We start from the raw sequence: 15,670 nt of genomic DNA on the forward strand, positions 1-15,670 counted from the left end.
CCTGTTCTTTTTATCGATGCACGTTGCCTTCATCATGAAGTGTGGGGCGTATACTGAGCCTGTTTGCCGGGGGGTGGCCTGCACCCCCCGTGGCACACTAGCTGTGTTTTCTGTGCTGTTACAGCTTCCCTGGCATGATTTTTAATGACCCATAGGGTATTCCATTTATGGACGCACCATTGATTTTACTTTGGACTCGAAACTTTAAAAACTGACAAATGTACTTTCTGAAATACTGGGAGAAAAAGAAAGAACTTCAGCAGCACAGGAGAGAGGAGGGTGGGCTGGAGTAGAAAGTGAAAGTGCCTCCCCCCTGCCCTGGTTTCACACAGAGAGTAATGACTATTAGCTTGATATGTGTCTTTTGTGACCTTCATCTATGTGTGCAAAATGTATATACACACATGTAAAAATTTTATTTACAAAAATGGCATCCTGTTATCCTGTGGCTTGCCTTAGTCACTCAGCAATACCACAGCCACCCTCCCAGCCCAGACCTGCTTTCTTCTCTCACAGTGTGGAATGGTCTTCCAGAAGGTGGATGTCGGCATTGTTTAAGTTTTTTTTTAGAAGGAAAATTATGAGTTTATTTTACTTTTTTATAATTTATTTTATTTTGGTTGTCGAGAATATACGCAGAGGAACATACACCAATTCACCAGTTTCTACATGTACAATTCAGTGACATTGATGACATTTTTCAAGTTGTTTCAGGTTTTAGCCATTCTCACCCTCCTTTTACCATTTGTTCTTCCCTCATTAGCACAAACTGAGTTTCCTGTCTGATTTTTCGAGTTGCTCTTGTCAATTTGATTCCATGTAGATAGATCTCGAAAGAGCACAATGCTCAAGGCAGGCTTTCTTTACTAGTTCAGCTAAATTATTGTTTGGTTTTAAGAAGACCTCAGGGGTTATTTTTAGTGTAAGGTTTAAAGATTATCTCAGGGCAGTAGTTTCAGGGGTTCATCCAGCCTTTATGGCTCCAGAAAATCTGGAGTCCATGAGAATTTGAAATTCTGTTCTGTGTTTTCCCCCTTTTGATCAGGATTCCTCTACAGAGTCTTTGATCAAAATGTTCCATAAGGTAGTCATTTATTCATTCAGCACATTTTGTGAGAGATGACCATAGACCAGACACTGGGAGTATATAGCACGTAGAACAAGAGTAAGTGCCTGCTCTTAGGAGCTCACAGCTTGCCATAATTTACTTAATTATTCCCCTGTTGATGGATGTTTAGGTTTTCTCACTTTTCCCACTGTTTCAGTGTAAAGCATTGAAAAAGTGCTTCACTGAATATTCCGGTACGTATATTCTTGTGTTCTTGTATGGGTATTCTTTTAGGTGAGAACTTAGATAAATTTAATTGCTAGATATGTGATAAGTTACTTCCAATTACTCTCCAGATTCCTTCTCCAATAGGAAATAAAAAGATATAGAATTGTTTATTTAACCAACTGTCTGTTACTAAATATTATTTAGTTTCCATTTTTCTTCCTACTACTGTAAACAGTGCTGTGATAAATATCTTTATAGATAAATCTTTTTGGGCTGAGTTTTTAATTTTTTATTAGTAGACTTTATTATTTTTTTAATTGTACTTTAGGTGAAAGTTTACAGAACAAATTAGTTCCTCATTAAACAATTTATACACAGATTGTTTTGTCACGTTGATTGCAGTCCCCGCATTGTGTCAGTTCTCTCCCCTTCCATACCCCAGGTTCCGTCACGTTGATTGCAGTCCCCGCATTGTGTCAGTCCTCTCCTCTTCCATACCCCAGGTTCCGTGTGGACTGCTTTTTTTTAAGGGAAAAATTCCTAGACGTGGACTTGAGTCAAAGAGTGTATGTGTTTTTTTTTTTTAAGAGTTTACGTATACCTTGCCATATTGTCCTCAAAAAAGATGAACAACTACCCTCCCACAAGTAACACTGGCTATTATCCTTTTAAAATATTTGCCAAAATATTTGATATGCAAAATAATTTTTTATTGTTTTAATATGCATTTGCTTACAAGGAAGGTAGTGAACATTTTCCACCTGTTAGCCGCTTGCATTTCTTTGATGAATTGTCCATTTTTGTCTTTTGGACATATTTCAGTGGGTGCTTTTCTTATCGCTTTGTGATAGCTCTTTGTATATTGTGGATATTAGCTTCTTGTCTTCCTGGATATTTGTTGCCAAACCTTTTTCTTAATGTTGTTTGCCTTTTTATTTATGTGGTTTTTCTTTTTAGTTGTGAGGAAAAATATATTCTTAAAGTAGTAAATATTTTTATTATGGGTTTTACCTTTGGTATTATGCTTAGAAAAGACTTTCTTAACAATAGAATAATTTGGCCAAGTCAGAACCTCTCTATTCTTCAATTTTTAATCTCTAACATGGGGTTGATAATAGTACCTACCTCATATGGTTGTAGGGAAGAGCAGCCTGCGTTAATATATGAAAAATATATTGTTGTCATTTTTATGTGTTTATATGGATATCATAGTCTGTAATTTATTGTATACATTATGACATAAGAATATATTTTTTCCAGATGATTATCTAATTGTCCCGCCACAATTTGTTGAATTTATACTTTTTCTCTCTGTTTTGAAATCCCACTTGCGCTAAATACTGACATATGCTGAGTTTTTTGTTCCTTTCAACTGATCTATCATGGCATGTAATATATTATAGCTTATTTAATATCTGCTAGTGTGTCTTCTTGGTCATTATTTCCTCCCATCCCAAAGTTTTGACTGATCTGATGAATTTATTGTTCCTAAGAATTCTAGAATAATTTCTTCAAATTAAAAAAAAAAATCACATTCGGATTTTGTTGGGAGCTTGCAATGAGTTTTAAATTATTTTTTCAAGAATTTCTATTTTTACAGTATTGCTTTCTGCTATTGGAACATGTTATACATCTTATTTTCATACACCTTTTTTTAAGTTCTGCAATATAGAGTTGTAGTTTTCTTCTTATCAGATGTGGCCATTACTTTTAAGCTTGTTCCTGGCGACTTTTTATGTTCGCCTTTCCCCAGTGTGCTTTGTCTTCCTTTACCTCTTTTCTGCGGTACTTTCCTACCTCCTCTACCAACAGAGCCTGAGAATGTTCCCCACGCCACCCAGACCCTCGTTTAGAATTCATTTGAAGGTTGGGCCATCGCCGAAATGGTGGCGATGACCTAGGTTTGATTGTACTGGTTTGCACACGCAAGTGCACACCCATCCATGTATCAGGCTGCCTCCCACTTTGTGAGAAACGCCACCTTCTGATGTTCACTCACTGAGAAAGATAATGACGTCTTCTTAGCAGACTCTTGCCTGGCTTCATGTGTGATTTTTTTTGGATTTCTGATTTTTGGCCAAGGACGTTTTCTTCCATTAAAAAAAAACCCTGTACCAAACCTGTTGCTGTTGACTCTGACTCTTAGTGACCCCACAGGACAGAGGAGAACCGCCCCACCGGGTTTCCAAGGAGCGGCTTGTGTACTCGAACAAACTGCCTGCCTTTTGATTAGCAGCCAAGTTCTTAACCACTGCATCACCAGGGCTCCTCTCTTCCGTTAGAGGTAAAATGGAGAAATGGTCATTCTTCTGAGATACTGGCACCATCACACCTTGGAGGGCAGAGAGGCTCAGTGACAGGGTTGAAGTCACACAGCGGCATCATCTGGACTAGAACTTAGGTCTTAGGTCTTCCTGCCAGTCCTGAGGTAGCTACACGTGCACACACACACACGACGAAATGGCTGGGCGGGGGGTGGGTGGGCAGGGGCTCTTCCTTACTTGAGCCCGGGGTCCTGGCTGCGTTCTGAGTGTCCACCTGCTTTAGTTTATGTCTGTGGTGGCCTCCCAGTGAAGGTCACTTTCTCCCGATAGGTTGAGTTTGTCAGCAAGAACTGCTGCTGTCCTTACTCTACCCACACAGTCGTTTCCCAGAGCTCCTGAGTGGACACCGTGTGAATAAGACCCAAGAAACCACCAGACGTAAAATCCTTGTTGTTGTAGTTTGCCCAGAGTCCCATATGAATGGGGAGCTATCAAAGGCTAGATGGAGCATGTGGGTTGTCTGAACAAAGTTAGGGCGACAGTCTGTGCTGCTGGAGCAGTCTCCCTTCCCAGATGGAGGGCCGTAGGGTGACCTTGGGCTTGACCCCGGGCTTGGATTCAGGCCGACTGGAGCGCAAACCTGCCTTCACCAATTACCGGCTTTGTGACCTTGGGCAAGTGACCTTGGGCAAGAAACATTGCTTTTTAGGTTTCGATTTCTTTCTTTTCTGTAAATAAGGATAATACTTACGTTGGTTTTCTTTTCTTTTCTTTTTTAAGAACTGAAAGAGCTAATTATTTGTTCTTCCTAGAATATGCTGGGCCCTTGGTACGTGGTTGACAGGGACTGGAGGTGGAAACCAGGCGCAGTCCTAGCCATCGGAGAGCTTTGCCAAAGGCAGTGGTTCAGCTTTGGCTACTAACAAAAAGGCTGGCAGTTCGAATCCACCAGCCACTCCTTGGAAACCGTACGGGGCAGTTCTGCTCTGTCCTCTAGGGTCGCTATGAGTAGGAATCGATTGGACAGGAGTGGGGTCTTTTTAGTGTTTGTAGAAGAGGGTACACAGTGGGTGTTCAGTCAGTGACCTCGGTGCCTGCTCCTGGCTGATTGGGTCCATGTCTTTCTACTAACATGCGAATAATTTCTCATGACTGCACTTTAAATCATTTTGTAATAGAATTAAAAAAAATAATAAATTTAACCAAAATATGCAAAAAACACTGAGCTGACTTTTATTCCCACTGTGGTAGAAGCTGTTTTAAGAGTTTTGAAGGAGGTCATTTCATTTCAACAGAACCAATTCATTACGCTAGTTTTTATTATCGTGTTGTTAAATGGTATGTAAGAACTGACAGATTCCTGGTTTTCTCGGCTGGTGTTCAGGTGAGTACACACAGTGTTTCCATGGTGATCTTCGCTACATTGCTTTAGGGTCACACAAATGACGTGCATGTCATATGAGCAGGAAGAAGGAAAGAGTGTAGACTTGCCCTTTCTGGCTCGATAATTATACAATTTCTTTTTCCACCTTATGAATGATTTGAGTAAGAACGGTCACCAGGTGTACCTGCTTCTCAGGAGTTGGTGAATAAGCAGCTGCATTTATAGGGAGGTCGTGCCGCGGGGGCCTGCAGCGGTCTGAGCACACACTGGTTGACTAGCTGGTTGACTTCAGCCCATGCGCTGTGCCTCCCTGAGGGAGTGGGAGTGTGTTACCCTGCCAGCTCGTGGATTTACCTCTGTAAACCCTTCCTCCAACTGCAAGAATTTCGTTCAGCTATATCAATCAAAAATCACTCTAGTTTGGGATAATTAGGGGGGAAATAAAAAGTGCTTGGAGTAGACAAGAAAAAAGTAGAAGAACAGCTAGCCTGGAGGATTTTGCAGTGAAGCCTTGGGCGAAGGGAAGGGGCGAGGAGGCCTACCCTGGAGCCCGCCCCTCCATCTGCTCTGGGTCAGCCCACAGTGTGCCGGGGTGGCCAGGGCAGTGCTCTTGGTGTGAGGTCCCTTTGGGCAGAACTTTGAGAACTGGGGTGGGGCTCAAGAAATACTGAGCCAGGTAAATGAAGGTCCACAGAGGCTTTTCTGTCCCATCCGACCTTGTCCTTCATCTCAGGAACCATAGTGGGGTCTAAGAAGTAGAAACAAGTGACTCTGGGAGGGAAAATCAGAAAGACATTGAACATTTAAATGGACCAACACAGGGAGCCAGATTTCTGCAACAAAGTAAAAGGAATTTCTGAGAGCACTGAAGCTGCAGACTGAGAGTCTAAACGTGTTCTAGAAAACAGCAGCAATAAGTAGAAACAGATAGCAAAGCATCCACTGATATTACTTTGAAATTTTGTGACTTATCAAGTGGTTGTGATTGTTCTATTTTAATGAATGCAAACACATTTACACAGGCATTCATAGGCTCGCTCAATCCCAACTGCCTTCTCCTCCACAGGGGGCAGACTCTCAAAGACAAGCCCTCCTCCATGAGGTGGGGAGTGACCAGGAACCTTGCAGCCCTGGGGAGGTGCTGTTGCAGTCTTTGAGTCCCAGGCACTTTGAAGATGCTCTGACGAGGGGCGGGTTATCCAATAGGCAAGGCAAGCATTGTGCTTACCTTGTTTGCCAGGTCATCTGTAATGAAATTGTTCACTGCAGATTAGTAAGTAAGCTCAAGTCAGCCTGTGCTTACCTTGCTTACTGGTCATCTGCCCAATCAGGGATTGTAAATTTGGAAGAGGTTCTGATTCTGTAGGAAGCTGCTATGGGTCGGGAGAGAGGCAGATGCCAGTTATATCTAGAAGCAGAATCTTTGATGTGGTGAAAAAATTGTGAAATTATTCACCACAGATGATCTGGTAAGCAAGGTAAGCACCGTGCTTACCTTGCCTATTGGATAATCCACCCCTGGCTATGACTGAAATGTCCTTACTCTTCCTTTTTGACGGAGGCACCTCCTTTGTACCCTGCAGTATAAGAACGCCGGCGTGGTTGAGTTAGAGGCTTGCGTCAAAGCGGTCCGTGTTCTCGCAATTCAGAAGCGGAGTATGGAAGCCTCGGAATTTCTTCAGAACGCAGTTTACATTAACCTTCGACAGGTGAGCGCGTGTCTGGCTATGAGCGAAAGGGTTGATACAGCCTTGTTACACTGAAAGTGTTAATACAGTTCTGTTATAGTGGAAGAGTTAATACAATTCTGTTGCAGTGAAAGTGTTAATACAGTCCCATTACAGCGAAAGTGTCAATACAGTCCCGTTACAGTGAAAGTGTCGATACAGCCCTGTTACGGTGAAGGTGTCGATACAGCCCTGGTACGGTGAAGGTGTCGATACAGCCCTGGTACGGTGAAAGGGTCGATACAGCCCTGGTACGGTGAAAGGGTCGATACAGCCCTGTTACGGTGAAGGTGTCGATACAGCCCTGGTACGGTGAAGGTGTCGATACAGCCCTGTTACGGTGAAGGTGTCGATACAGCCCTGGTACGGTGAAAGGGTCGATACAGCCCTGGTACGGTGAAAGGGTCGATACAGCCCTGGTACGGTGAAAGGGTCGATACAGCCCTGGTACGGTGAAGGTGTCGATACAGCCCTGGTACGGTGAAGGTGTCGATACAGCCCTGGTACGGTGAAAGGGTCGATACAGCCCTGGTACGGTGAAAGGGTCGATACAGCCCTGTTACGGTGAAAGTCGATACAGTCCTGTTACAGTGAAAGTGTTAATATAATTCCATTATAGTGAAGGAGTTACTACAATTCTTGTGGAGTTTACAGTCCACTAATCCAGCTGGTTTTTCTCTGCTGGGATAATCAGACACAGTAGTTAATGTGTTATTCATATGTTTCACTTCTTTGTTTTATGGTGTCTTCTTTTCAGAATACAGAATTTGTTGTCCTTTCAGATTTTTCTGACTGGAAAATAGCTCTGTGGCCTCAAACAAGCGTCATCCCTCTCTGCCTTAATTCTGTCACTGTAAAGTCGTTGCCATTTGTGAGGGAGCCTGTCTACCTACCTGCTGGGTTGTTAGCTTTCCAGAACATAAAGTTTGTGAAAATGCTTTGTATAGCTTCTTTTCCACAGTAGGCACTCAGCAAATATTACTTAAATCCGAATCTGGATATGCTTTTAAATAAAAACAGAATCTTAAACCAAAAATATGCCCTAAAGTCTTCTTTAAACCAAACAACAGGTTAGCTTAACTAGTAAAGAATGTCTGCCTTGTGCATTATGCTCTTTAAAGAGCCATGTATATGGAATCAAATTGATAGCATCAACTCGAAAGGGTAGATAGGAAGCTTAGTGGTCAGTGAGTTTGCTAATGGGGGAGGAACAGCCCAGAAAAGGAGGGTGAGAATGGTTGGACAACTCGAAGAATGTCATCAGTGTCACAGAATTGTACTTGGAGAAACTGTTGAATTGCTGTATGTTCTGCTATGTATATTCTCATAACAACACTATAAACAAAAAAAAATTAAAACAAGCTAACAAAAACCCCCAGAATCATTAAAACATTTTGGTTGTGAGTTGATAATACAAAATTCCAAAATTTATAGTCCAGAAAGTGTTTAGAAATGTACCTAATCTAACTTGGACTATAAATTTGAAAGAGAAAGAGGCAGAGAGAGAGAGAGAGCCACAGAGAGACAGACAGAGATTCAGAGACAGAGACAGAGTCACAGAGACAGACAGAGAGAGAGGCATGAGCCAAGCAGGAGGGCCTTCGTGGCTAGGTGAACAATTTTGGGGTTTGTTCTAAGAATAGTGGGTTTGAAAAGGAAGGTCTTATAGGCTAGCACTGATGTGGTCAGATTTGTCCTGGGTTGGCTACTACTACCCCATTACCAGCTTTCCTGTCCCCTCCTGCCTTCTACTCCTTGCCCCAGGGCTGGTATGCCCCATTAGTCTAGTTTTGTTTTTATGGGCCTGTTTAACCTTTTGCTGAAGGGTGAACCTCGGGAGTGATCTCGTAACTGGGCTGATAGGGTTTCCGGGAGCCATGCTCTCAGGGTTTCTCCAGTCTCTGTCGCGCCAGCAAGTCTGGTCTTTCTTTTTGAGTTAGAATTTCTACGTTTTTCTCCAGCTCTGTCTGGGACCCTCTATCTGATCCCTGTCAGAGCAGTCAGTGGTGGTAGCAGGGTACCATCTAGTTGTACTGGACTTAGTCTGGTGGAGGCCATGGTAGATGTAGTCCATTAGTCTTTTGGACTAATCTTTCCCTTGTGTCTTTAGTTTTCTTCATTATTCCTTGCTCCCGAAGGAGTGAGACCAGTGGAATATCTTAGATGGCTGCTCACAGGCTTTTAAGACCGCAGACACTACTCACTAAAGTAGAATGTAGAGCATTTTCTTTATAAACTATGTTATGCCAATTGAGGTAGATTAGATGTTCCCGAGACCATGGTCCCCGCAGCCCTCAGCCCAGCAATTCCGTCCCTCAGGGAGTTCGGATGTGTCTGTGGAGCTTCCATGACTTTGCCTTGTACAAGTTGTGCTGGCTTTCCCAATATTGTGTACTGTCTTACCTTTCACCAAAATTACCACTTATCTATTGCCTATTTAGTGTTTTTCCATCCCCACCCCTCCCCTCCCTCGTAACCAAAGATTGTTTCTTTTTATGTGTAAACCTTTTCATGAGTTCTTACAGTAGTGGTCTCATGCAATATATGTCCTTTTGTGACTGACTTATTTCACTCAGCATAGTGCCCTCCAGATTCCTCAATGTTATGAGATGCTTCACAGATTCATTGTTTTTCTTTATCATTGCGCAATACCCCATTGTGTGTATGTACCACAGTTTGTTTATCCATTCATCTGTTGATGGGCATTTAGGTTGTTTCCATCTTTTTGCTGTTGTGAACAATGCTGCAGTGAACATGGGTGTGCATATGTCTATTCGTGTGATGACTCTTATTTCTCTAGGATATAAGGAAGGAGAACATTGAGATCTGATGGATTTGGGTTCAGATCCCACCTCTGCCACTCACCAGGTGTGCCACTTTGAGCCAAGTCATCTAGTCTCACTAACTCTTAATGTTTTCATCTGTAAAAAGGAATAACAATCTCATGAAGTTATTGGAAGGATTCATTGACATTAGATACTCTCTGTCTGAGTTGGAATCGACTCGACGGCGCTGGGTTTGCTGGGTACTCTCTGTCCATACTGTTGTAGGGCCTGCCCTGTGGAAGTTTCTCAGCAATGGGCAACCGTTACTATACTCGAACTGGAGGGTTTGGAAGGACATCTTTAGCGAAGGGTGAAGGACGGATTATGCTTTTAAAGTGGACGCCTAGAAGGCCTTGAGCTGTAGAACGTCAGCCAGTTTGGCTGGGACGGTGCAGGTGGAGCTGGGCAGAGAGAACCTTCAGCAGGGATCCCATGGAGGTGCGCTCTTATGCCTGGGTTGTCCTCAGCCACTAGAGCTGTCTTTGCAAATTAACATTGAAAATAGGGGCTTGTGGTGAAGCCGTTTTCACAGGTGGGCATCTAAGTACACTTATTTTATAAAATAAAGTGTTTTCAGTTAGAACGTGTGGGGATTCGCTGTTGTTTCTTAGGGCCTTTCCTTTTGCTGCTGTGGGCCTGGCCGTCCATCCATCCGTGGACACTAGGGGTCAGCAGTGAGAGGATAAACAAGGCTGCCCCTGCTGCAGGCCCAGCACAGGGGGCGTGTGGGCCTGGTCATCCGTCCATGGACACTAGAGGTCAGCAGTGACGAGCTGTTCAGGATAAACCAGGCTGTGCCCCGGCTGCAGGCCCGGCCCTGGGGGAGTTTTGTGACTTGGCCTCTTGTGTTTTCCCCAGCATAATACTTTGCTTTAGTTGACTAACCTCCGTGGGTGCCTGCCACGTGTTGCTGTGTGCTGTTGAGTGGATTCTGACTCATAGCTGTTCCATGTGACAGAGTAGAACTGCTCTGTAAGGTTTCCTAGGCTGTAATCTTTATGGAAGCAGACTGCCACATCTTTCTCCCACAGAGCCACTGGGTGGGCTCGAATCTCAGACCTTTCACTTAGCAGCCGAGTGCTTAACCATTGCACCAGCGGGGCTCCTTGCGTGCCAGATGAGCAGACAGGGAAGTGATGAGTTCTGGTGGGACTCTAATTACAGTAAAAAGAGGGACCTAGTTTTTCTGAAATTTTACAGGCTGTTGGTTCCTGAGTAAGTGTGTTTCGTCGCAGAATCGTTGAGTTGTATCTATTCCTGGGTGTGATTTTGCTAATGTGGAAATTTTGAAAGGAACCAAGACATGGTTATTACCGTTATCTTTTGCTTCAAGAAGCCATGGACACACATAAAAACTGATAAATAATCCATTTGGATTTAGTGGTGTTGGAAAGGGTTTCCTTGCTTTGCAGAAGAATTCAAGGCACAGTTCCTCTTCTTTGAGTGTGGGAACCTGTATTAACCTGTCTTCTCCAGTAGTTTGGGAGGGTAGTTTACGATCATTATCTAGCACTAACAAATGTCAGCAAACATTTTCTTGAGTAACTAACTGGCTGTCTATACATTTGTGTGGGGGCATTGGTGGTTTAGTGGTAGAATTCTTGCCTTCCGTGTAGGAAGACCTGGGTTTGATTCCCAGCCAGTACACCTCAAGTGCAGCTGCCACCTGTCTGTCAGTGGAGTCTTGCGTGTTACTATGATGCTGTAAGGTTTCAGGAGCTTCCAGACTAAGATGGACTAGGAAGAAAGGCCTGGCAATCTTATGAAAATCACTGAAAACCTGTTGGACTAGGATGGTGCCTGGCTACCATTACTGAATGTTTTGATCAAAGATTCTATAGAAGAATTCTAATCAAAAGGGGGAAAATTCAGAACAGAATTTCAAGTTCTCATGGAATCCAGACTTCCCTGAGCCATGGAGGCTGGATGAATCCCTGAAACTATTGCCCTGAGATAATCTTTAAACCTCAAACCAAAAATATCCCCTGAAGTCTCCTTAAAACCAAACAATATTTTAGCTTAACTAGTAAAGAATGTCTGCCTTGAGCGTTGTGCTCTTTTAAGAACTATCTATATATGGGATTAAACTGACAATAATAACTCGAAAGATTAGGTAGGAAGCTCAGGGAATTTATGTTAATGGGGAGGGACAACTCAGAAAAGGAGGGTGAGGATGGTCGCACAATTTGAAGAATGTCACTGAATTGTATATGTAGAAACTGTCGAATTGCTGACTGTTTTGCTGTGTATATTTTCAAAAGCAGCAGCAAAAATAAAATTAAAAAAGAAAAAAGAATAGTCCAGAGAAAAATGTGCTTCAAAACCATATGTCCTAAAAAGGAAAAGAAAACCGAACCAAACCGAACCCTCGTGGACCACCGTGGTTCAATCTGCAGGGGATGGTGCAAGACTGAGCAACGTTTTGTCCTGTTGTGCGTGGGTTGCTGCTGGTCTGGGTCAGTGTAACAGCAGCCAGCACCAACAGCATAGGTTTGCATCCCCAGCACGGAGGTGTCACAGGCACGTGGTGAGGTGGAAGCCAGGTAGAAGCACCGACTTTGGAATCCTGAGCTTAGGTTGAAGTCACATTTCCTCACCGTGTGACCTCAGACTAGTTATGGAACTTCCCCTAGCCTATTCCGCGTCCGTAAAACGGGAATGCTAAAACATGCTTCTTCCTGGAGCTGTAAGCTGTAAATGAAGTAGTGCACGTAAAGTGCTTCACACGCCCGCTGACGCCTAGGAAGTGTCCGACAGATGTGGCAGCCTCGCTTGGTACGGTGGCGGAAACTAAAGGAGTGCACGTTGATGGGTCGAGTTACAGGTTACTAAGTTGTGAATTTGATGATTCCCTTTAATCCTTATAACCCTGGTGCCCAATGCAGTTTTTCCTATTTACAGAGGAGGAACCTTGGGCTAAAGAAAGGCTCTGTCACTTGTCTAAAGTCAGGCCCTGATTTCAGAGATGTAGGGGCCCCTAGAAGGTTTGCTGGTTTACGCTTTCCTTCACTCTGCACTCCGCAACAGAGACGGGTACCAGGCGCTGTGTGTCTGTCTGCGAGCCCTCGAATACTCCGTGGGGACAGACCAGACACATTCCTGGGCTCAGTGAGCTTCAAGTCCAGAGGGGGAAACAGGCCCTAAACAGATACTAAGTAATATCTGTATAAAGGAAAAGAACATGCCCTGCCTGTGGACCGGGGAATCTTCAAAGTTGGCTGCTCCCGGGTCTTCCCCCCAGTGCAGTAAGTTGTTACCACATGAGGAAGGCAAGAGGAGGGAGTATCCCTGTCACCAGATGCACAGAGGCCTACGGATACCTGCTGGTAATTGAGCGGCCACCTAACTGGGTTTCTAGGTATTGGCCATAATCATCACCTTTGCTGAGTAGTTCCTTGTACCCGGTTTGAGAGACGGGGAAACTGAGGACAGGAGAGCTTGCAGCTTGTCCACGCTCGCCTTGTAAGTAGCACCTCGGGAGCTGAAGCCTGGTTCCTCTGGCCCTAAATCCAGGATCTGCGGAGTACATCACATTGCTTCCCCCAAACAGCCTAAACGAATGAGACGAATTGCCCCAATTTTTAATTAGTAGGAAATGGCAAATGACAAAAAAAGAAAGTAGTAGAAAGGAATTGTTTGAAACACCAGGACTAACCCGGCCTCACCAGAGGCCGGAACGGGCTCTGGAATCCGTGTGTGTTGAGCCCACACCCCACGCCCCGTACAGACTCAGTGCTCGGGAAGGGTCCTGAGCCGATTCAGAACCTTTCAGCTATGCTTTTGATACTGTTGACTAGGGCCAGCAACCTCTTTTGTCCCTGGTTAATTTTCTATTCAAAGCCATTCAAACTTTAGGCAGGATACTCTTTTCAGCTGAAAGAATAACCTCTTTACACTTTTTGATGTAGTTCCTTAATGAAGCAGTTGCCAAGGAAACGTAGCAAAGCCCTGGTAGATACGCATCTAACAGTCACAACCTCAGAACTGTGTGCCTATCTAAGCTCGAAACCAGAGGGGTGGGGAGATTCAGGAGCAAGAGAGGATGTCAGAAGGCAGCCCTGGTAGGGCTGGGATGCCTCAGCCCCAGCCAGGAGGGCACAGAGATGGTTTGTGTGGAATTCGTAGTTCTTACAAAAAAAGACAGTTTTGGTGGGGAGGCAGGAAGGTGAAGTTTCTTACTGCAAAAGGAGAAAGAGCGAGAGAACTGAGGACTGCCTGACTGAACAAGAGTCTGGGATGTGGCCTGCTGCTCGTGTACGAGGAGAGGGGTTTTGTGGGCAACAGACAGGTAGAGAAATCTCTCTGGAGTGAGAAGTCAAAATGCTGGCTGCCGAGAAACACGCAAAGCAGGCAGGACTAGGGTACCCAGCTGGACTCATGGGCAGCTGCCCTCAAAGCTGTGGGCACCCAGTCCTTAAGTTGGGGTTCCAGGTGTCTGTTTGAAGCTTGTTGAAGTGATGGGCCACCAGGACTGTGGTGGCTCGTGTGTTGCTGTGATGCTGGAAGTCTGCCACTGCTGTTTCAATTACCCCAGGTCACCCCTGGTGGACAGGCTTCAGGATAGTGTCCAGAGCAAGACTAGGAAAGAGGGCTTGGTGACCTACTTCTGGAAATTAGCCAACGAAAGCCCTGTAGACCAGAAGAGAACATTGTCCAGCTGGACTCAGACATGCCCATAATCGTGAAGATGGCACAGGGCCGGGCAACGTTTCCTTCTGTTGTACACGGGGTCTCCGTGAGTTGGGGCCGACTCAGTGGCAGCTGGTAACAACAACGTGAGGAGTTAGGGAGAGGACTGATATCGGAGGAAAAGCTGGAGCTGGAGAGTGAGCCACACACATGTACCAAAGGTCATTGTCACATATGACACCGGGATGTTACTGAAAATGATACGGCGTTGTTGCTAGTCTCTCATACAACGATGCACCACCAACTGGTGCAGGTATTTATCTCATGGACGTTGCTGCTCTTTACCTGATCCTGGTTTTTTTTGCTTCAGCCGTTAGGCACTTCACTGCAGAATCTGTAGTCTACCTTTGATAATCATGCCTACTTCATGGCATGCGTTTGTGATTTCACCTTCCCCTGGTTTCCTTTAAAGGAGGCCTGGAAACCCCAGTGGCATGTTGGTTAAGAGCTATGGCTGCTAACTAAGAGGTCAGCAGTTTGAATCTGCCAGGCGCTCCTTGGAAACTCTATGGGGCAGTTCTACTTTGTCCTGTAGGGTCACTATGAGTCGGAATCGACCTGACGGCAGTGGGTTTGGTTTTTTTTTGGTTTTTGGTGGCTTAGTGGTTAAGCGCTTGGCTGCTAGCTGAAAGATTGGTGGTTCCAACCTACCAGGCGCTCGATGGGAGAAAGAGGTGGCAGTCTGCTTCCGTAAAGATTACAGACTTGGAAACCCTATGGGACAGTCCCACCCTGTCTCATAGGGTCTCTACGAGTTGGAATCGACAGGTAATGGGTTTCATTTAACTGTTCACGCTTCATTTTCCCTTTATCCTGATTGTTGTCTTCTTCTTGTTAAATCGTATGTGTTTTAAAAAACCAGTTTTGATCCTTTTTTAGAACGAGACAGAATGTAAATAAATGCATGAACAGAGCACGTACAGACACTGCTTCAGAAGTTCTAGGCTGGTTACCTTAGTAGTGACTGAAAAGCTGAGATGAATATCCAAGTGGTATGTTTTTACTCAGAAAGCGTGGGAGTGCAGGCAGAATCTCGTGCCGGGGATGTGTCTTACTCATCCTGGCAGTCACCCCGCCAAGGCGATGCCTGCCGTAGACCAGGCACTTAAATGCTTGTTGGATGTGGAGTCAACTGTGACACCCACCTCTGAGCACAGTCACTGCAGGAACAGTGGAACAGCTGAGACGGGAAAGGCGTTGTACCCACGCTCGACACGCATTTCTGCACTTTGTCCTTAAAACTCTCCTGCGAAGAATTATTTTACTCTTATTATACTCTTCATTTATTTTTGTTTTGAAAGATTTCAGACCTTCATAAAAGTTGCAAGGAAGTACAACAAACACTTACGTACCTGTCATGGATTGAACTTTGACCCCCCAAAATGTGCTTGTCAACTTGGTTAGACCATGGTTCCCAGTGTTGAGTGGTTGTCCACCATTTTGTCATCCGATGTGATTTTCCTTTGTGTTGTAAATCCTACCTCTATGATGTTAATGAGGCAGGA

General features: G+C 44.5%; 1 protein-coding gene across 4 annotated transcripts in view; it reads left to right on the forward strand.

Annotated features, from left to right (window-relative positions):
* TRAPPC9 (trafficking protein particle complex subunit 9) overlaps positions 1 to 15,670 on the forward strand; it is a 652,210-nt gene that overhangs the window by 53,221 nt on the left and 583,319 nt on the right. For all 4 annotated transcript variants that reach the window (XM_049853997.1, XM_049853999.1, XM_049853998.1 and 1 more), the window contains one exon: positions 6,508 to 6,633. In XM_049853997.1, the coding sequence (XP_049709954.1) occupies positions 6,508 to 6,633 (126 nt within the window). The remainder of the gene's footprint in view (positions 1 to 6,507; positions 6,634 to 15,670) is intronic.

The sequence above is a fragment of the Elephas maximus genome, chromosome 15 (assembly GCF_024166365.1).
Source record: "Elephas maximus indicus isolate mEleMax1 chromosome 15, mEleMax1 primary haplotype, whole genome shotgun sequence".
Lineage (NCBI taxonomy): Eukaryota > Metazoa > Chordata > Mammalia > Proboscidea > Elephantidae > Elephas > Elephas maximus.